Genomic DNA, 21,329 nt, shown 5'->3' on the forward strand with positions numbered 1-21,329 from the left:
ACTCATCCGCGTCCCCAGCAGCCAGCGCAGGCCTGCTTCACCGTGAGCCTCCCCCCACCGCCCCCCGTGAGTGCTTAAAGGGAACAAGGCTGGAGAACGGCAGTGCCCTCTTTCCAGGGGCCCCGACTTTCTGGCCCGAACCAGAGCCTGTCCCTGGGGAGAAGTGCTTGGGGACAGGCCCTCCTGCCAGCGCCCAGCTCCCTGGCCCCAGGGCTGGCCTCAGACACACTGCGTCACCCCATTCCCCTGCACCTGGAGGAGCCAGTGCCTGAGCCGGGACGACTCTGGGCTGTGGAGTTAGAATTCTGTGCATCAGCATTGAATTTTACTCGCCAAGCTCGGTCGCAGGTGAGATCTCTGACCCGGAGGAGGTGAGGGGAATTTTCCTCTGGGATGGAGGTCATTTTTAGCAAAGACGGGATATGTCTTTGCTAACCACACGGGCAAACCACACAGTAGTCAGAGGCTCCCTGTGGGGCCAGGGCACTGGGAGGCCTCCACCTGCTCCCCTTTCTCGATCCAGGTCATAGCGAGAGGAACTGGGACTCGGAATCCCACCAGGGGGCCGAGAGCAGCTTCGGGATAGAATTCCCTGAGGTTGTTTCCCTCCCTTTAATATCATTTTGCCAGTGTGGCTGCATGAAGTTCAGTCTTACAGTTAATGCAGACGTTTGCAAATAAGAAGCTTTTATATACGTATTCCATCCACCACTTATCAGCCACCTGGAAACTCAAGTGAAAAACAGTCCCCGTTCTAGGATGTCCCCTTTCTACAGGGAGGGGAGCCCCTTAGGTTCTCAGACTCACCCCCGAGAGGCAGAAAGCACACCCCTTGGTTCGAGGGAAGAAAAAAATCAGTTCACATGGCTGCTCCCTCACCCCCCAAACAAGGCCTGGAGAGCTCTCCTCAGGAGGGGGTGGTGGCCAGGCAGGCTGTTACATTTGAGACCTATTTCCTCCCCTGGCCGGCATGGCTCCGTGGGTGAGTGTTGACCCAGGAACCAAGAGGTCCCAGTTTGATTCCAGGTTGCAGGCTCGATCCCCAGTAGGGGCGTGCAGGAGGCAGCCGATGGATGTTTCTCTCTCATCGACATTTCTATCTCTCCCTCCCTATCCCTTCCCCCCTCTCTTTCAGATCAATAAAAACATATATATAAAAATATTTTCTCTGTTCGCGTTAATTGCCCAAGGGCAGGTACTATGCAGTGTGGGAGTCCCAGTTTAGAACAGTCACCCGCCCTTTCTCATTTGCAAGATGAGCCCTGGAACTTCGTTGTCCTTGTTGGCGACTTTGCGGGGAAGTTTGCCCACCAGCGAAGCCCCTGTTTGCGTGCGCCAGGTAGGGACTGGTCTCCTGGCTTAGGTGGGTGACTAGCCTTCTCACCCACATACACCACAGTCTTCTCCTGTGCCAGGAAGGCAGCCTGGCACGGTCATGAGGACGCAGCAGGGGACCGAGGCAGGCCCTCTCCTCGCCGGACCCCGCGCTCAGCGGCCTACCTTTCTCTCCTTGTCACCGTATTCGATGCCCAAAGTGTCCATGGCCCGGACGATGGCTGCCAGGGACTGGATGGTGTTGCTGTAGACGACAGGCTTGTACTGCTTCACGTCTTCTCCCGAGAAGCCATCTTCGTGGATGATCCTGGAGAAAAACCACACACACCACCGATGAGTGCGCCTCCGCACTGGGCCCCGAGAGCGAGGCCTGCCGAAGCCCCGGGCCGCCCTCCTGGCCGAGGGCCGGGTCTGATCCGGGAGCTGAATTACTGAGCCGATGCATTGGGACCATCGGATCTGAAGGAAAAATCTACCCAAATTACTCAAAATTAATCTGAACAAACAGAATTGTGGGAAAGAAAGGCAGTCTTTTTACATTCCCTACACACGAGAGCAACGGCAGTCAACAGGTGTGGGTAATACTTGAAAACGCTTAGCACGGGAGGGCACGCACGAGGCACTCCATCAACGTCAGCTATTTGTGTTCTTAAGCAAAGCTCGGGGTCTTACCCACTCAGGAGTGTAAGGCTTCCTCTCTGTGCTAAGCGCTTCATGCGCACCATCTCATTTAAGATTCAAAATAATCCTAGGAGATCAAAACTGTGATTTCCCACGTACAGGGGAGGAAACGGAGGCTCAGAGAGGGTAAGCCACCCACCCGACGTCACACAGCTGGGTGAGTGTCACCGCGGCAGTCGAGGCCCTGCCTGTGACCACCAGGGCTGCTGCTTCCGCCCTGGGTGCCTAGCTCCAGGTGCCCTGAGAGCCCAGAACTTCACACACAAAGTGAGCACTGGAACACTGCCTACAGCGCCAGCCAGAGGAGAGTGAGGCAAGGCCAGGAGGTGTCTGGTTTGAGGCTGGAGAAACAGCCCGGGTCTGAGTCTAAAGGAGACAAGGCCAGGCTTGGGGGAGCAGGAGGGAGGCCACATGGGCACCTCAGTCGAAGCCAGTAGCATTGTCCTCTGCACGGTTGAGTGACAGGGTGCAACATCATGTCCCAGAGACATCATCTGAGCCGCTGGATCCAGCCATGCCTGAAGCTAACCATGATGGAAGCCAAATAATCCCTCCTTGTTTTTGTATAAGCTAAGAACAGGGCTTGAGTTTGTCACTTACAACCGATAGTGTCTGAAGCATGTTCTGCACCTGGAGGACAACCACAGTCAGGTCATCTCTGAGTAGACTTGTTTATGAATCTTCTGTCTTTACCACCAGCCTGTCAGCCCTTGGACTTCAGATGATCACACCTCAGTTTCCCCCTTTCCATGCCACCTGGCACAGGGCTGGCTCTGGACAGGACTCATAACGACAGGAGCCAGGAGTGCACAGGTGCACAAGACCGCCCTCTCCAAGGTGCTCACCAAAGAAGGCCGAAGTGTGTGTGTGTGTGTGTGTGTGTGTGTGTATGTGTGTGTATGCATGTGTGCGCATGTGCATGCCAGGGTGGGAACCCACCGGCGTTTTATGCCTGCAGAGCCCGGGCAGCGAAGGGAAGCCAAGCTTGATGACCACCTGAAACTCAGGGGCTCTGAGAGGGGTTCCAAGCCACCAAACCAGAAGCAATACGGGGAGCGAGCAAAGGCTGACTCTGCGGGCCTGAGTGTCCGGCTTTGGGCCGGCGCCGCCATCTGGACTCTGGAAACCTGGCAGCGCAATGGGGAGATTTCAAGTGGGGATGGGGAGAGAGGGAGAGCAGCACCAGCCTCCCCCTCCCCCGGGTCGGAGCTCTCTGGGAAGAGGCAACCGAGGAGGGACCCCTGGCCTCCCTCACCTGGGCTCCCCTTTGCTGTCTGGGGCCCCTGGGGCGGGGGGCAGGGCTGGGGCTCCCTCTGCTCTCTGCTTCCCCTCCGTGCAGGGCTGCGCTCAGCTGCAGTGAGGCTCCCCAGACACAGCGGCCTTATATGGTCACAGAGCCACGGGCTCGGCAGCTGGAAGGGACCTTGGAGGGTCATCTGGCCCAGCAGCCACAGATGCCTCTGAGAATGTGACGAGCGCAGCCCACACATAGTTTTGCCCCCAATTTCTGGTGGTTCAAGACTCACAGACCCTCAGCTGCTGGGACACGCAGTTTCCCACTCCACCTCCCGGCTGGTTCAGCGCCCTCCTCTGCTTCCCTTCCTCAGCACCCTGTCCCCGGCACGGGGCCCCACTCCATCCTCCACCACAATCCCTTTAAGGATCTAGGTAAAGGGGGGGTTTCTGGAGACAGACTCGAGCTGTGTGACCAGGCCTAAATGAATGGGGTGCTGGGAGGGTGGCGGGGGCAGACGTGTCCACGTTTGAGATGACTGGCTGGGCCGAGGTAAGATGTGTGTGTTTTGCAAAGTGATCCTGGTGGGACCTGGATTTCTGATTTCTCAGAGTTCCCAGAGAGCAGAGGTACTGAGACCTGGAGGCCCGGATGGGAGGTGAGGAGCTTTGCTCTCCTCTGGGCATAAAGGCTGTCCCCCTGACTGCTAGAGCGGGAGCTAGCCTTAAGGCTACTGCCTCCTTCAATCCCCTCCTCCTCTCATCCACACAACCGACTGCTGCGTGCCAGGTAGACTTCCTAGAGCACCCAGAGACAGTGGTGAACAGGTCAGACACGGCCCCTGCCTTCAAAGGACTCATGGGCCAGTAGGGGAAGATAGGAAAAAAAAGAAGTAAACAAACAAACAAACAAATAATGATAGTGTAATAACCACACAAAGGGTAGTTAACGATGGATGGGGGGCAGAGTTAGGAGCCAGGAAAGGAGGTGACATGTAAAGCTGAGGCCTGAATGATGAGGAGGAGCGGACCTTGCATTTATGTGAGGAAGAGCACTTGGGGCAGAGAGGACAGCAAGTGCAAAGGTCCTGGGGCACCTTGTGTTAGAGGAAGGAGGAGGAGCCAGTGGGGTTGGAGCAGGAGGAGTGGGGGAAAGGCCAGTGAGGGCAGCAGAGACCCAATCACATAGGGCTACACACCACTTGTATCTTTTTTCTTAACACACATTAAAACAGTCACCTATTAAAATAGAACAACGCCCATCTGTGTACTTTTCCAAACCATCTTGACTTCCACCGTGGTTCTGCTCCAAGAGTGGATCCGTTTAAAAGGAAGCCCCCCCCCCTCTTTCCCTGACTTCTCCAGGCCTGATGGAGGCCTGTTCTGGGAACACGCCTGGGTTCCAACCCACACAGCTGAGCAAAAAAGAAGCAAAGAAAACCCACCATCCGGCAGCCATTGTGCCACCGCCCGGAGGGAGGCACCGTCCGTGTTGGTGTATATGACAGTCCTTTTACCTGGGAGCCCACGTGTGCATTGTTTTTCCGGAAATGGAATCACACTGCATGGCCCCGTGTCGCCCAGCAGTCGTCACTGGCTGCCTCGAGGCCCATCGTCTGAATGGGCCCTGAGTCACTCCACCAAACCCCTGCCCGTGGACATCGCTTGTGGATGGAGCTCTTCCCAGCTTCAAGCAGCTGCTGGGGAGGTTGCTGGACCGTCAGCCTGTTTCTCCTAATTAAGACAGAAAGCTGTACACCCCGACAGGACAAGCCAGGGGCAGGGCGGCCCCTGGCCTTGCGGGCTGGGCTTGAGTGACGCGTGCGCACACAGGATCTCTTGGCGATTTGGAAAGGACCCAACTGAAAACCCAGCTCCTTCACTCTGGGTGAAAGTGTATGGTTAAGAGAAAACATGATCTAAAACATAAATGAGACGCGCCCTCCTTAGTAATTAATGCTCTATTTAAAACACGATAGTCTAATATTAGAACCACAGAGGCTACAGGGGACTGTAAAATAATAGTACAAGGCGGGCCACTCCCGAGGGGAAGGGCTGCTACCAAACAAGAGATGAGTCCTGGGGACAGTGACTTGCAGAAATCTGTTCTAAAGATGCCGTTTTTAATAAGGGGTAACGCGGGCCAGAAGCAAGACGCCAGCTGCCAACTGTCACCAGACGGAGCCAGGGGCCAGGCCGGGACGCGTGGTTCCAGGACTGGGCCTCTGCTGCTGTTATCTGGGGAACAGCGTGGCCCCTGCCCTATCCCGAGACTCTCGGTGCTGGTGGTAGGGGTGGGGGTGGAAGTGCGTGCCAGCTCCCATCCCACGTGTGCGCGCGTGTGCGTGGGCGTTGTGCGTGTGCGTGCATGTGTGTGCGTGTGTGTGTGCGTGTGTTGTGCATGTGTGTGCGTGTGTGTATGTGTATGTGCCGCTCTGAGAGCTGCCTTCTAAGCTCTGTGCCTTTTTCCCTGGTCTCAATCCTGGGATCCCGGCTTCGGATGACAGAGATCCTGCTTTGGACTTGGAGGCGGAAGACTCAGGTTCTTATGCCATTTGGCCACCAACAAGCATCACACCCCCAGGCGAAGTGGGCAGAAGAAGGTCCAGAGAGCGGGGCTCTGGCCAGCCCTCCTCTGGTCAGCATTGAGGCCCTCGGCCTGGGCTCTGCCTCGGTGTTACCGGAAATCCTTCGAGGCAGCTCGGCCAGCCTCCCCAGAGGAGCCCCTTGACCCCCCAATCTACTCTCAGCTGGCCCTGCCCCCACCCCTGTTTTCAGGAGACACTGCCACTTTCCGTGGTGGCTAACACCCCCACTTCATCGCTCCCGAGGCCTGGGGTCTGGTCTGGGCTCTTCCAGTGACCAGTGGGCATGAGCATGGACGTCACTGGGCCTCCGTGGCCACTTCCTGTGTGCGCTGCCCCAGCCTCTCGGACAGGCCGCGTGTCGGCTTTGGGCCTGGGTTGTATTAACTCCCTGCGGTCACCCTGTTTTGCTCAGGTTAACCAAGTTCCAGGGTCATGTCCGTCTTTGCCAAATGTCGTCTTTTTGGGATACAGCAGCTCACAAAACATGGGACAAATAATCAGAGGTGCTCTTGGTGGGCCACACATTGAGATGCGCCCAGCCAGTTGCAGCTCAGTGGTTGAGTGTCGACCTATGAACCGGGAGGTCACGGTTCAGTTCCCGGTCAGGGCACAGGACTGGCTTGCGGCTTGATTCCCAGTGTGGGGCGTGTAGGAGGCAGCTGATCAATAATTCTCTCTCATCATTGATGTTCCTATTTTTCTCTCCGTCTCCCTTCCTCTTTTTAAAAAAATATTTTTATTGATTTCAGAGAGGAAGAGAGAGGGCGAGAGAGAGAGAGAAAAACATCAATAATGAGAAAATCATTGATCAGCTGCCTCCTGTACACCCAGCCCACAACCCGAGCATGTGCCCTGACCAGGAATTGAACCATGACGTCCTGGTTCATAGGTTGATGCTCAACCACTGAGCCATGCCAGCTGGGCTAACTATGACCCTTTTGAAAAATAAATATAAAAAATCAGTAAAAACATGAGGAGATATATGAAAGTTGCATATATCAGTGAATACCACTGAATTTCAGGTGTTTCTTCCTTTATTTAAACATTACTACTTTTTTTAAATATATTTATTTATTGATTTCAGAGAAAAAGGGAGAGGGAGAGAGAGATAGAAACACCAATGATGAGAGAGAATCATTGATTGGTTGCCTCCTGCACACCCCCTACTGGGGATCAAGCCCGCAACCCAGGCATGTGCCCTTGACCGGAATCGAACCTGGGACCCCTCAGCCCACAGGCTGATGCTCTATCCAGTGAGCCAAGCCGGCTAGGGCAAACATTACTAATTTTTACAAATTTCCACAAAAAATACATATCACTTTAAAAATGGTAAAAAATAAAAGAGGGAATAACATTATTGTTCAGTTTGCTGCTTATCAAGAATTTTGAACATTAGATGATTACTTTTACATCTGACAATGACTTAAGAGGCAGTACTATCTCAGGATTTACAGAGCCACAGTCATTGATATGCTAAACACTTCTCTTATTGAAGCCAACCATGGGCAGAAAACATAACTTGCATTTTCTGTAAGGCATAGACTAACCATTAAGGCTGTCATAGAACAAATACTCCTCAGTATTTCATCCTTGAGATGTGGTGAACCCACATATGCCTTCTTCCTAAATCCATATAGTATTTGAATTGACATCAATATAAAAATTACCTATAGCTAACTGAGTACACACACAAAATGTCAACTGTAATATAGTAATCATTTATGTTTTTGGCCATTTAGCATCTTCATATTCTTTTTATCTGGAGGAATTTTCAATATATGTAGGAGGTATTTTCCCACCTCCCATTAAAAAAGTAAAACAGGATAAATATTTTCCTCCTCCTTCAGAGATAGCTGTTAAATGGACTTGAGGACTTCGTGTAGACGCTAGGTATGCCTATCCAGAATTTCAATTTCTGTGACAATTATACAAAGATGCAAGGACAATCAGAAATTTCCAGCTGCTGAATTGGTTACTTATGGATTGAATGGCATTTGTAGAGTATCTGATGGGCACAGCATAAGCTGTGTAACCCACATTGTTACTGTGGCCAGACTTAGCTCTGATCTTCCTGAGAGTTCTTAGAGTAGCTGTGATGGTTAATTTCATTTGTCAGCTTGACTGGTCATGGGTGTCCACATTAAAATTATTTCTGAGGATGTCTGTGGAGGTGTTTCTAGATGAGATCAGCATTCTGATAGGTGAACTCAGCAAAACAGATCTAGCTCACCCTCCCAAACATGGGTGGGAATCATCCAATCCATTGAGGATCTAAATAGAAGAAAAGGCAGAGGAAGAAGGAATTTTTCTTGCCTCATTGAAATGTTTTGAATTTTTATTTTTTAAATCCTAAAACAGATATATAAAGGTAGAAAGGAAATAGAAGGAAAAGGAGGGAGTGAGGGAGGAAGGAAAGAAATAAAATTTACAGATAAAATGCTCTGAGATTAAGCTAAAACATTACTGTGTACAGTGTAGTTTTAGGCAAATTACTTAAGTTTTCTAAGTCTTAGTTTTTCTCACTTGAATAAAAAAAGATGTAATAATATTTTTTTAGTCTGTTGGAATAAGTAGAAGAGATAATTTATGTACAGCGCATAATAAAAATAAAAGCCTGCACATGGTAGGGACTGAATATATATTAATTATTTGTCCTTTCCCCAACATTATTTCTGAGTAGATCTGATCCCTCTATGTGTGTCTCTCTGTCAGATGGACAGAAATGTGTAAACTCTAAAACTAGTTCAAAAATTTGTTAACCTGACTCACAGAGACATCTGGGTAACTGAACTTCATTTTAGCTCTATAATAATAAATTCAGGAAGGTATTGGCCCAAGCTGTGTAAAGTTAGAGAAAATGAGAATGAAGGATGAGAAGTTTGCTCAGCTTTATCTGTTCTCTGTCTTATCCCTTAACAATCATACTGTGCATTGCATTGTAGATGAGATGCACCTGGGCCAGCTACTGAGCTCTTCGGGACGCTGGGGGGAGAGCTTTGGCTCCAACCCCACTTTACAGTGGCCAAGTCGGCCTGGGGGGCATTTTCTCTTAAAGGCATTCCAGGGGCCAGCAGTTCCCAAAGTATTGTCCGCTGCCCCTAATCCTCAAAAAACACCAAACCAAACCAAAACAAAAATCCACACAAAAAAACACCAAACCAACCCCAAGAACGTCACTGCCCGGCTTCTCTTCTGGATCACAGACACAGGCATCCTGGAAAAGGCGCTCACAGGCTCTCGGTTTCCCCTTCCTGTTCTTGTTAAACGAGGGCTTGTTTTTCTGCTCCTCAGCATGTGATTGGGCGGGAAGGACACTAACATGCCACCACCGACCTCCAGAGACCAAGGGGCATGAAAGAACCCCCGGTTCCCCGGCCAGACCACTTGGCACGCATGCACGCAGTGGACGGCTTGGAGACCTGCCCCAGGTGGTGGGCCGTCCTGGGTGAGTGTTTGTTCCGAAACAAAGGGGCAAACAAAAAGCACCCTTCTCAGCTCCCCGCGGAGGAGCGTTCAAGGCCAAAGGTACAGGCCACCGACACGGGGCTCCTTGGGGAGATCACATTTCTCACACCCTCTTGGGGGGACGCTTGTGGAAAAGTCTGCCAAAAGCAAGTCTGAATCCACGGCCCTCTCCAGGGCCACTCACCCCCCCCCCCCCCCCCCCCCCCCCCCGTCCGTGGCCACATCCATTTCCACTGGACAAACAGGGCCACGTGCGCACGCAGGCAGCCCCCGAAGCTCTTGGCACCCCGTGAGCCGCATTCTTCTGGCTCCTCCTGCGTCATCCCTTTGTTAGGTCTTTGAAAGCGAGTGAGAGAGAATTCCAGGCGAGGGCATGGCCTGCCAGACCAAGAGAGATACCGTCACAGAGACACACAGCAACCCCCGCCCAGCCAGCCTTCCCTCCCGCATCGGCCCAGGAAGGGTGCCAGTCCGTGTGGTGGATGGAAATAGCCCCGCCGTGGCCTCCCGGGTTCCCCACCCCGGCCTTTCTCAGGCAGATGGAGGCTCCTCATTAATAACCACGATGCCATGGTCATGGCCCAAGAAAAGAGAGTCCATCAACACCACTTTGTGGGCTCCCACATCGATTGCCCTTTCTAGGGATGGTGGGGTGGGCAGTGTTCTGCCCGAGGCCAGAGGCATCCATCCACTCGGGCTGCAGGGGGAGCAGACCCAGCTGTGCCACTCTCCGCCTATTTTTGCCATCACTGGGATCGGGGCTCAGCGGATGGCTTGGAGCATAAGCAGTGCCTGAGCCCTCACTGAGGCCGGAGCCTCTGGAGGAGGAGGAGAAGGAGGAGGAGGAGGAGGAGGAGAAGGAGGAGGAGAAGGAAGAGGAGGAAGAGGAAGGGGAGAAGAAGGAGGAGGAGTAGGAGGAAGGGGAGGAGGAGAAGGAGGAGTAGGAATAGGAGGAAGGGGGGGAGGAGGAGGAGGAGGAGGAGGAGGAGGAGGAGGCCTGCTCTGGTCCAGCGGCTGCAGCTGAGGGATTCTGAACGACCAAGCCTGAGACTGGCTCACACTGGGGACAAGCCGTCCAAGGAGGACGGGCCTCTCAGTCCGCCATCCTGAGATCTGCCACTTGATCAGGCCTCCTCCTGAGGGATGCAGGGTCAAGACCAGAGGAAAATGCACACTGGCTATGGCCCAAACCCTCGCTCCGCACGCTGCTCTGCACCCCTGTAGAGGGGCTGGGGCTGGGGGAGAATAGTTACAGCCACAGGGGCAGCTCCGTGCTAAGGTCTCCGTGGATATTCATATGCTGAATCCTCCCGACGACCCTTGAACTCACCTTCCAGCATCCGGCCTTAGGAAAGCCGTGTAAGTGTGTGTGCAGCCTCATGGTAAAGAGGAGGAAGCTGGCGAACAGGGACTTCCCGAGCTTCATTCCCAAGAGCCCACGCTCCTGCGCCCTCTACGGACAGCCCTGGGACCACAATCTCCAAGGAATGCTGGTGGCCGCAGGCATGTTCGGAGGAAGGAGATCAGGCCGGCGAGGGACAAAACCCCTGACCAATTGGACAGGAGGGGAGAGACATTTTCATATTAAGAAGGGGTACCAACAACCCGGAGGTTGCTCTTGCCACACTGGGCTTTTCAATGGAGACTCTTATTCCTCTTTAAACACCTTCCCAGCTCTACCCAGTGGACAGAGCGTCGGCCCACGGACCGAAGGGTCCCAGGTTCCATTCCGGTCAATGGCACATACTTGGGTTGCAGGCTCAATCCCTGGGCCCCGGTCAGGGCGTGTACGGGAGGCAACCGATCGATATTACATCCATATTTCTCTCTCTCTGTCTCCCCATTCCCTTCCACTCTCTCTTAAAAAAAAAATCAATGGAAAAATATCCTTGGGTGAGGATCAATAAACAAACAAACAAAAACAAACACCTTTCCAGGTCAGAGCTTGATCCTCATCCAATAAACTCGCTGCCCTGCCCTGCCCTGCCCTGCCCTTCTGGGGACCATTCACAGCACCGTGTGGGCTCCCTCCCTCTACCTGCATCTCAGCTCGCTCACTGGGCTGAAACCCCCTTTGCAGGCAGAATCCAGCTCAGATTCCCATGCAGAAGGCCAGACACATGTTGCCGAAGGGGCGGACCACGAACGAATGGATGGAGTCTGTCCTGGGAGACCCTGACTCTGCCATGTGCCCCCACCACGGAAGATTTCCGCTTACCATCACCATAGCCAACTGCTGGACAACTGTCCTAAGTCATTTCTGCACAGACTGCGCTTTACGCTCCAACGTGCATGCGGATCAGGATGGCCTTGCCACGGGCGGCTCGGGACCAGGGAAGATGGTGGGAGGGGGTAGAGGACACACACAATTTTTTTCGGCATCTGAGGTGGACACAAACTGAGCTCCCAAGAGTGACGTTCAACTCAACAACACTCCCACCCCCTACTAAGCGCAAGGCCAGGCCTTGGCTTCCTGGGTGTGGAACTGTAGATCGTGCACCCGACAAGGAGGCAGCATCCCGGCGTGTTCGGCTAGCGGTGCGCTCGGTCCAATTTCGGTTCCAGCAACTGACGGGCCTCCTGCAGGTGCTGCCTGTGGCCTGGGAAGCCAGGCCGGCCTCCTGCACAGCCCCAGCGGGGACTTGCTGACTCATGCGGATCACAAAGCACCCTGGGGCTCTTCGGCTGGCCGTGCAAGAATGCGTCAGCAAGTATCCTGCCTGTACCGCTGCCGGTCCAGGCCTATTCCCATACCCTGAGCTCAGATAACGGGCCCTCTGAAGCCAGGCATGTGCCTGGCCACGCTCCCCACAATCAACGCAGCTCTGTGTACGGGAGTGACCTTGACTGCCACGTGTACGTCAACGTGAGAAGCACCGACCGGGCTCTGGAGGCTAGAGGTGCCAGGGGCAACCCTGGCCAGCTTCAGACTGAAACCTCGCCAGAGCAGCCCCTAAACCAGTGGTTCTCAACCTTCTGGCCCTTTAAATACAGTTCCTCATGTGGTGACCCAACCATAAAATGATTTTCGTTGCTACTTCATAACTGTAATGTTGCGACTGTGATGAATCGTCATGTAAATATCTGATATGCAGGATGGTCTTAGGCAGCCCCTGTGAAAGGGTCGTTCGACCGCCAAAGGGGTCGTGACCCACAGGTTGAGAACCGCTGCCCTAAACCCTTACTTCTCTGAACGGAGATGACAGAACTCCCCCCCCCCCCAACTGGACATTCTCGGTGGATCCTGTGATGGGGAGGGGCTGCCTGGAGGCGGTGAGTATGGCAGGGCTAATTGTGTGGGAGTCTCTGACACCAGCCCACAGGGAAGCTACGGGGACACGGCGCCTGGTCTCCCAGGGTGGCACGTCCCAGGACCTCAGGAATATCAACACGGCCACTCACGTTCCTGAACAGAATCAAGGGGAGAAGGCTGAGCGAGGCCATTCGCAGTCCAGCCGGCTGCCTCCTGTGCTGCAGACGTGGCGAGGGGCTCCCTCCTCTGCCTGGTGTGCCACTGCCCGGAGCGGTGACAATTACCCACCACTCCCTTTAGCTCTGATGAGCATTTTCGCAGATGGTATTTGAACAATAAGCACAGCTCCCAGGGATTAAACATTAACTTTGTACCAGGCATTTATGTCTGTGTTCCCATCGAATATTCGCAACACGTCTCGGGGTCAAGTAACACACGTCTCCCCCTTTTACGGAGAAGCGCACTAAGACACGGGGAGGTCAGCATCTGCGTGGTCAAGGTCTCTGAGCCGGAAGCAGCAGGACCAGGGACCGAAGCAGGGTCCCCTCCATCACCTCCGTCCCAGGAGCCCTGGGACTGGCCCCATTTTACAGGAACGGGGGAAGCATGAGAACCTTAGCGAGGGGCGGCCCACTGTCCCACTGTCCCAGAGCAGAGGCCGCAAACCGGCCATAGGCAGCCTGGACTGGGGCCAGAGAAAGCTGTGTTTTGTTTGGCTTCTAGTGGTCTTGAGTTTTTGGTTTAGTTTTTTTTTTTTTTTTAAATGGGAGCAAATGTTTATAGTCCAGGAGAATTCTCACAAACAGATACTGATCTCCTGAAAAAAAAACTGGACATTCTCGGTGGATCCTGCGGACAGGGCCAGTGCTCTCTAGCGACCCACAGGCCCCTGCAATCCACAGCCCTCGGCCTACTGCCTGCTGGCTCTGTGGGCACTGTGACCCCTTCAGAGAGCCGGCTACTGGCATGTTCCTAGAATAAGCTGGTAGAAAAGAAGAGTGCTATAAACTAACGGCAGATTTTTTTGTTGTTGTTACCCTCATAAATATGGGCAACTAGGAATTTGACAGGTTCTGTGAATCTGGAATATTCAGTGTGAACCACGCTCAAGCCTGTGTAATGGGTCCAACTTGCTTCCATCTTTTTTTGCAGCCTCAGGGGAGGATATCCCCCCCCCCCACCCCCCTCAAGGATCCGACAGGTTGCACGGCTAAGCAGAAGGCTCTGCACAGCTGGGAGCTTGGCCACAGTCCATGTTTGCACTTAAGTGCTGCTTGGTCAGACACATGGAACACTAATGACAATCACGTGGCTCCGGCTGCCGAGAAGTGGCCCAGAAGTGATGGGAAGCAAGGCTCTTGAGCGAGCCATTCAGAGGCACTCGGCCAACGAGTGGGAAAGGGTCCTGCGCACTGATGGCAACGGGGAAGGAATCCAACCTCGAAACAGTGGAGAGCCCCGGGCTCAGACCTTGGGCTGCCTCCTCCACATCCCCTTCCATGCACACCAGGCATTGCAGACTACACAGGCCCCTCGCCGGACTGCCGGTTTCCCTCCCATCTTTCTCCCGTCAGCTTCCCCACCCGCTAAAGGCACATACCAAAGACTGTGAGCATGATACCTGCGGGAGTGTGCTCTCTCTCTCTCCCCCTTTCTCTCTTGTTTTGCTAAAAGGGCGATTTTTAAGTGTTAAAAGAGGTGTCAGAGGCATAGTAACACCAAACTCAAGGCTTTGGATTTGTCATCATCAGAAGAACTGAGAGAGAGCTGGGAAGAGAACGCTCCCACTATGGGATTCAACGTTGCTGAACGCTGTGTCCTTGTTACTATTGCAAGTCATCTTGGGGGACAGGGACAGTGATCGGCCCACACTGCGAGGGACCTTGGAGCATACGATTCTGGAATCTAATCCAGTGTTTAATCGGATTCAAGTAGACAAAAGAGTGGAGGGGGTTTTAGGGGCCGGGGGTGTTAGGGTCTCTGGGTGTCAGTCATAGCAACAGCCTGCCCAGAGGAAGGGAAGGGTAGGGCGTTACCAGTACAGCTGACCCGCTGGCAACTGAGAATGGGAATGACAGGGAAGAGCAACGAGAGAGAGAGAGAGAGAGAGAGAGAGAGAGAGAGAGAGAGAACCTTCTTTAACCTACCTGCCCACCTTGAATCAGAATTGCTGAGCCTTTGGGCAGGTGGGGGTACATGGGGGAGATTTGGCTGAAACACTGGTGTGGGGATCTTCCCCTCTGACTTGGAGACCAGCAGAGCAAGAATCAAAAGCTGCAGATACTGAACAGAGCCTGGCCAGGAGAGACATGTGGCCCCCAGAGGGGAGTTTGAAACTGGCGTTGCCTGACTGGCCTAGGTCTCCCTGGACCCCAGGAAGCCAAGTGTAGCTGAACAAGTGGACTGCACTCCCCCTGCCCCTGCGGCTGAAGGAGAACAGAGTCCAGGGAGAAAGGGAGCAGACTGGTGGCTCACCTACCGCAATGCCACTGGCCCGGAAGGAGGAGGCAGCCCTACCCCTGCCAGCCCCACTCCACAGTGAAGGCTGGCACTCTGGACTCCGCACCAGAGGACCAACAAGGAACAGTATGCTTCAGGAACACACTCCCAGAAGATCAGTCAGAACAAACCATGCACACGCCCGGCGAAGTAGAGCTGCTCCAGGAGACAGAGGACAAGCCCACCAGAGAATCACACGGGCCCTAAAGCAGTTCAGACAGATACGAAAGGCTTTCTGCATATTTAAGACAAAGTCTTCCCTACTGTAGTAGGTGAGTCTCTGTTGAGATGTGAATTAGTGGCCTGGAAGATCAAATGAAAAGATTATCTCCAAAGATGGAAAGAGACACAATTCATGAGGGAGAAGGAAAAAGACATGGAGGACAGATCCAGGGAGATCTAGCTTGAGAATATGGGGTATTTTAGAAGGAGGAAAAGGAACGGATGGAGGAGAGCCAGTAGTCAAATACACATAGAAGACCCGAGTCTATGAATTGAAAGGAAGGGCGAATAAGGACTCTGAAAATAGGAGGGACATACTACAAGAAAAATTCCAACCACACCCCAACGCTAAAAATATTAAACCATCCTAACAAAATCAATGAGTAGAAGAGGAAGGGTACAAACATCTGAAGCAGGAGACTTGGGAATGATTCTAAAGGTCTCCTCCCAGGGAATGGGGGAAAGCAGGAGGAAATGGAGCTGATTGGAGGGAGAAATAGTTATTTCATGTTATCTTGTTTTCAAGTAGTAGTGGAATAATATGTATTTGATAATGAATTAAGGGGGAAAGAATGTAACCTTTAATAAGATGGAAAAGTAAGAACTTCCAAATTGGCATGGGAAAAAAAGAAATGCAAAGCAACTACATCAAACCAGCATAAACAAGAGGAAAGAAAAATACGAAAATAGCACTGGAAGGAAATTAAAAACATACCATCAGATGGAAGAAATGAAATCAAGTATGACAGTCAATAGACCAAGTTTCTCACTAAAAAACAGAAGCTGTCGGATTGGGTTAAAAAATTGAAACAAAAACCCAAACCCAGGTACATGATGCTTATACGAAAAGTAATTAAAATAAAGTGTAGAAATGTCGGAAATGAACGCATAGGCAAATAGATACCAGGAAAATGCAAACAGAAGGAAAGCAGGAGTGTCAAAATTAATTAGGTAAGGGGAAATTTTACTTGAAAAATAGTGCAGAGGATAAATAAAGATATTATTAGTGATAAAAGGAACACTTTATGAAGAAGTTAAAAACATCAGACGCCTGTCAACAACATAAGCATGTACGGAAGAGATAAAATTTTAGTGTGGAATTTCAAGTGTATTTCAGAAATGGACGACTATTGTAGGCAAAAATGAATGAAGAGAACAGAGAAAATGAATAAGATCATTTGAGTTATGAGAAATACGCAGGACCTTACATTCCTTGAATACAGAATGGACTAGTTTAGGAACCTGGATCATTTGCAAAAAATGGATCACATATTGGGCCACCGAGATAAAACCTTAACAAATTTTACAAAGGAAAGCTTTTATAGACTGCAATCTCTGATCACAAATAATAAAATTAAAATTTAAAAAGGTGAGAAGAAAAATATTCACTTAGCAATGAAGAAACCCACCCTAGATAAATCCAGATTAAAGAGGAAATCCAATGACCTGGATGCAGTTAAGGAGAGCATGTCATACAATTCCCACGGGACAGAGCAAAAGTCATGCTCTGGGGAAACTCAAAGCCTCTATGATTAAAGAAGAAATACAACAAAATAAAGAAACTTAGCTTCCTTAAGAAATTACCAAAAGAATGAGCCAAAACAAAAGAAACTACAATTGTAAATCAGTAAGTTGAAAGCTGGAATTAATAAGATTAAATACAGTAGAATAGTGGAGAGTATAAATACATACACTGAAAATAAGTAAAATAAAACCTTGAAGAGATGAAGAGAAAAAGCAAATACACAAAGATCAGAAATGAGAAAGGAGCCCCAACCACAGCTTCCGAAGAGGAAAAACAAAATCATCAAGAACACCGCATGCTGCCCCATGACATAAGCCTAAAAGTCTGATGATTACACAGCCAAATATAAATTACTAATATTGAGCCAAGTAGAAGAATGTTTGAATAGACAAATTACCATGGGAAAATTGGAAAGGGGACCAAAGATCTACTCCTGAAAATGGCACTAGGTATTTAATGCCAGACGGATCCAGCGAATTTTACCCGACCTTTAAATGATAAATAATTCCAACATTATTTCAAAGATTCTAGGTTATGCTAGAAGATGGAGAGCTCCCCAATGAATTCTAGGAAGCCACCATAACTTTAATTACTAAACTGTGAAGAAGAATGCACAAGAAAGAAAACTACTAAACTACTCTTATTTATTAAAATTCATGCAAACTTATTTTTTAAAATTATCAAATTGAATCTAGGCAAGTATTAAAAGAAAACATGTTACAACTAAACCTGTTCGTTCTAGGCAAGTAAACTCAGTTCAACAGCATTAACCATGACAACCACCAAGATGTCATGGATAACGCCATATGGGCACATCAATAGATGCTAAAAAGGTACTTGGTAAAATTTAGATCATTCTCAATTAAGAAACAGAAATAGAAGCTAATTACGTATACAAAATAAAAAGTATTTACCAAAACCCAATAGTAAATACGATTATAAACAGTGAAAAAAAATCAAGAACTAGATAATCACCGTTATTATTTATCATGGCCTACTACTACTAATGCAGTAAAGCAAAAGACGGTATCAATGTTGTAAAACAAGAGCTAAAATAACTTTTTTGATGATATTGGGGTACCCAGAAAACATGAGACTATTATTTTAAAAAGTCTACTACAATTAATAAGAGAATTGGTAAGGTGGCTGGATATAAGATAAATATTAAAAAATTAATAGCTTTTTTTTCATAGTAACAATTACCTAGAAAAAGGAAATAAAGAAAATAGCCCATTCACAATAGTGAGGAAATTATAAATATCTATGAATAAATTATACAGGAAACTTACAGAACCTACACAAAGAAAACTACAAAAAAATCTTACTGCCCATCAGTTCCATTCCTAGGTAATGTGTACACATGTTTCCCAAAGGACATTCAAGAATGTTCCCTAGCAGCGCTATTGGTAATAGTTCAAGGCCAGAAATCATCCCCTTCACTTGCAGAAGAAATAGAGGTGTGGTTAGTCACATAATGGAATAATGTACAGCAATGGGAAGAAACAACCTCAACCACACGCAACAATACAGATAAACCTGAATGTTAAGTCAAAGACAAAAACCAAAAGAGTATGATTCCATTTATGTAAAATATAAAAACAGGCCAATCTGATCTGTGCTTCTGGAAGTCAAGGGAGCGGTTTCCGAGGTGGGGGGAATGATGAAGAGAGGGTGCTGGCCAGGATTCACATCTTGACTCAGGTGTTAGGCACCTTGGTGTATTCACTTTGTGAAAATTCATCAGGTTGTACATTAGGATATATATATATTTTTAAAATATATGTTTATTCATTTCAGAGAAGAAGGGAGAGGGAGAGAGAGAGATAGAAACATCAATGATGAGAGAGAATCATTGATCGGCTGCCTCCTGCACGCTCCCTACTGGGGATCGAGCCCACAGCCCGGGCATGCGCCCTTGACTGGAACTCAGTCCGCAGGCCGATGCTCTAACCACTGAGCAAAACCAGCTGGGCAAGATATGTGTATTTTTAATAGGTATGTTTTACTTAAAAGAAAATACATTTTTACTAAAGGCTGTAAAGCAGATTTGAAGAAGAGATATATGTTCTTGAATGAGAGCACTGACCATTACAAAAAATTCCCCTCTGTATATTGGAACTTGATATAAATTTTCATTAGAATTTCAACAAGGTTTGGGGTTTGAATTTTTTGGAGGTTATGTTTTATTTTTTTTAATGGGAAGCTCAGTCCTAGGAAGACTTGACATCGCCCTCCCACTCCCAGCCTGGGAAGGAGACAGAGGCTCAATGCTGGCTCCTTCATCCCACTCTGCCACCCACACCTCCCCCAGCTCTGCTTCCAAACACGCCAGGAGCATGCAGCCCATTAGGCCACAGCCCGATTTCGAAGACCTTCATGTCAAGGCCACACCTCCGAGAGGAGCTCAGCGGGGTACCCCATAGCTCAGCGCTGAAGCTGGCAGGTGGTCCCACGAAGTGCCTGCCAACACCAGATGTCTGAAAAGCGTGGTCAATATCTGCCCCCTGGACTGTAAGGGACATTTTCGTTCCTCACACTCACCACTGGCTTTCTTTACAGGCTCTCAAACAACTAAGCATTGCCTTATGGTTGTCTTACTGGACGTCGCACATACCCTGTTAAGGAGAAAGGATAGCTATCCCCCTCCCCATCGTCCAGGGGAAAACACAGAGGTTTGGAAAGGTAACGGGACTTGCTCAAGGTCACAAGCTGGCCGGGCGCCGGGCTGGGACTCCAACAGCGGTCTTCTGACTCCACAGCCCAGGCTCCTGCCTGCTAATCTCTGTGATAAGACGAGTCATACGCTGCTGTGGGCGAGAGGAGGAATGGTGGGGGTGATGGGCCCTGGCACCAGACCCAGGGTCCTTGAGGGAGCCCTCCTGGGAGAGCTGGCCAGAACCTGGGCCAGGCTAGAGGGCCCGGAGGGGGTGGTATCGTTCCCTGCTCCAACACTGGGCTCCAGCGATGGCTGCTGCTGGTGCTATCTCCTTAGACACTCAAAGGTCAGGAGAGAGCGACTCCCCAGCTCTGGACCAGGAGGTAAGAATGCGGGCCCATCACCCCTAATCTCTCTATAGCCTCAGAATCCAGCTCCAGCAGGCACCTCCCCGGGGTGGCTTGGGCTCCACCTGCCAGAAGGGCCCTGTGAGCTGGGGCGGGGGGCAGGCCAGTGCACCCCAAGGCAGCAGGGCATCTCTCCTCTATGAAGACAGGCTCCCCCACCCCCCCAATTCACAGTGGGACTGGGCTGGGCCAGGGGGAACGGTGTGGAGGGTGTCCACTTGAGTATTCCTGGGGATGGTGTGTGGATGAGGTGTTCCTAGTCTGAGAACTCAGTGAGGACGTGAACCGTCAGAGGGCTGGTACCCACAGCAACAGTCCCAAGTCCCTGAGGACGCCGGCCTCGGATGCAGGAGGGAAGGATGCAGGAGGGAAGAGCGAACGGCCTCCCCACGTGAACACACTGAGGAACCACCCTGGGCTGACACCATGCTCGGCAGCTTACGAACACCATCCCCTTTCATCCTCACCCCTCTAGGAAGGTACCATGACTATCCCCACGCCACAGAGGGCAAGTGGAGGCCAAGAAAGATGAACCCACCTGCTCAAGGTTGCACAGGGAGTGGGTGGCGGAGCAGGCCTCTGCTAGACCCCGAAGCCTGTGCTCTTTACCAAGGCGCTGGTGGAGTGCCCCAGCTCACGCCCACTCCCTCCGGGCTGGCCCTGCTCTCCGTAGCCGAATGCCCCGCCAAGTCAGCCAGTACGATGCAGGACCCTGCTTCCCAGCCCTCATCTCAGAGGGCCCTGCCCACAGCCTGGCGTCTGGGGCACCAACTGGGGGACTCAGAGTCCGAGGAACTGGGTTCACAGAGGCTGCCCCACCCAGGCCGGCATTTGCCCTGCCAGCCAGAGACTGGCAACCAATGGGGACAGAGTACAGCACCTAGAGCTCACCTTGGACCTTCATGTATGTTCTCAGTAAACCATACACCCAGTTCCTGAACCGATCAGCTCGCTGGACACGCCCTCTCCTTCTCCGAGCGGCCGTACTTTGAGGGTAGAGGACGATTCCTATTCTCTCTGTAATTTCTGCCCGTTGCTCCTTCTGCAGGGAACGAATCTAACTGATTGCCCTCCCAACAAGGCCTCAGAGAATAGGAGACAGTAGCTGGCATCTTCTGGCTCAAAGCCTTCTGGTTCTGTGTGGCCTCCAGAAAAAGTACTTATCAACTCCCAGAAATCGAATGGGCTGCTTTAGACGCCGAGACATGGCAGCCTGGCTGATGGGCGAGTTCAGGATGAGATCCACTAGGTACCAAAGTGACTCCTGCAGGGAAAAGCTCACCTTGTACCAACCCTGGGAGCAGCCGGATTCTGCGCCAACCTCTGCAGGACCACCAGCTGAGGATGGCTTGTGTGTTGGCAAGGGGAGGGCGGGGCGTGGGAGCGTGAGGAGACTCCCCTACAGGCAAGCTCTTCCCCATAAAGGAGGCTGCTGGGAAAATCCACCGTGTACTTGACCACCTGG

At 51.0% G+C, this 21,329-nt stretch overlaps 1 protein-coding gene across 3 annotated transcripts in view; it reads right to left on the bottom strand.

The window, feature by feature from the left end:
- The window catches only part of GNAO1 (guanine nucleotide binding protein (G protein), alpha activating activity polypeptide O), a 117,787-nt gene that overhangs the window by 44,171 nt on the left and 52,287 nt on the right, over positions 1-21,329 (bottom strand). For all 3 annotated transcript variants that reach the window (XM_005882470.2, XM_005882471.1, XM_014530138.1), the window contains exon 3: positions 1,501-1,642. In XM_005882470.2, the coding sequence (XP_005882532.1) occupies positions 1,501-1,642 (142 nt within the window). The remainder of the gene's footprint in view (positions 1-1,500; positions 1,643-21,329) is intronic.

Source organism: Myotis brandtii, unplaced genomic scaffold, assembly GCF_000412655.1.
Source record: "Myotis brandtii unplaced genomic scaffold, ASM41265v1 scaffold721, whole genome shotgun sequence".
Taxonomy (NCBI): domain Eukaryota; kingdom Metazoa; phylum Chordata; class Mammalia; order Chiroptera; family Vespertilionidae; genus Myotis; species Myotis brandtii.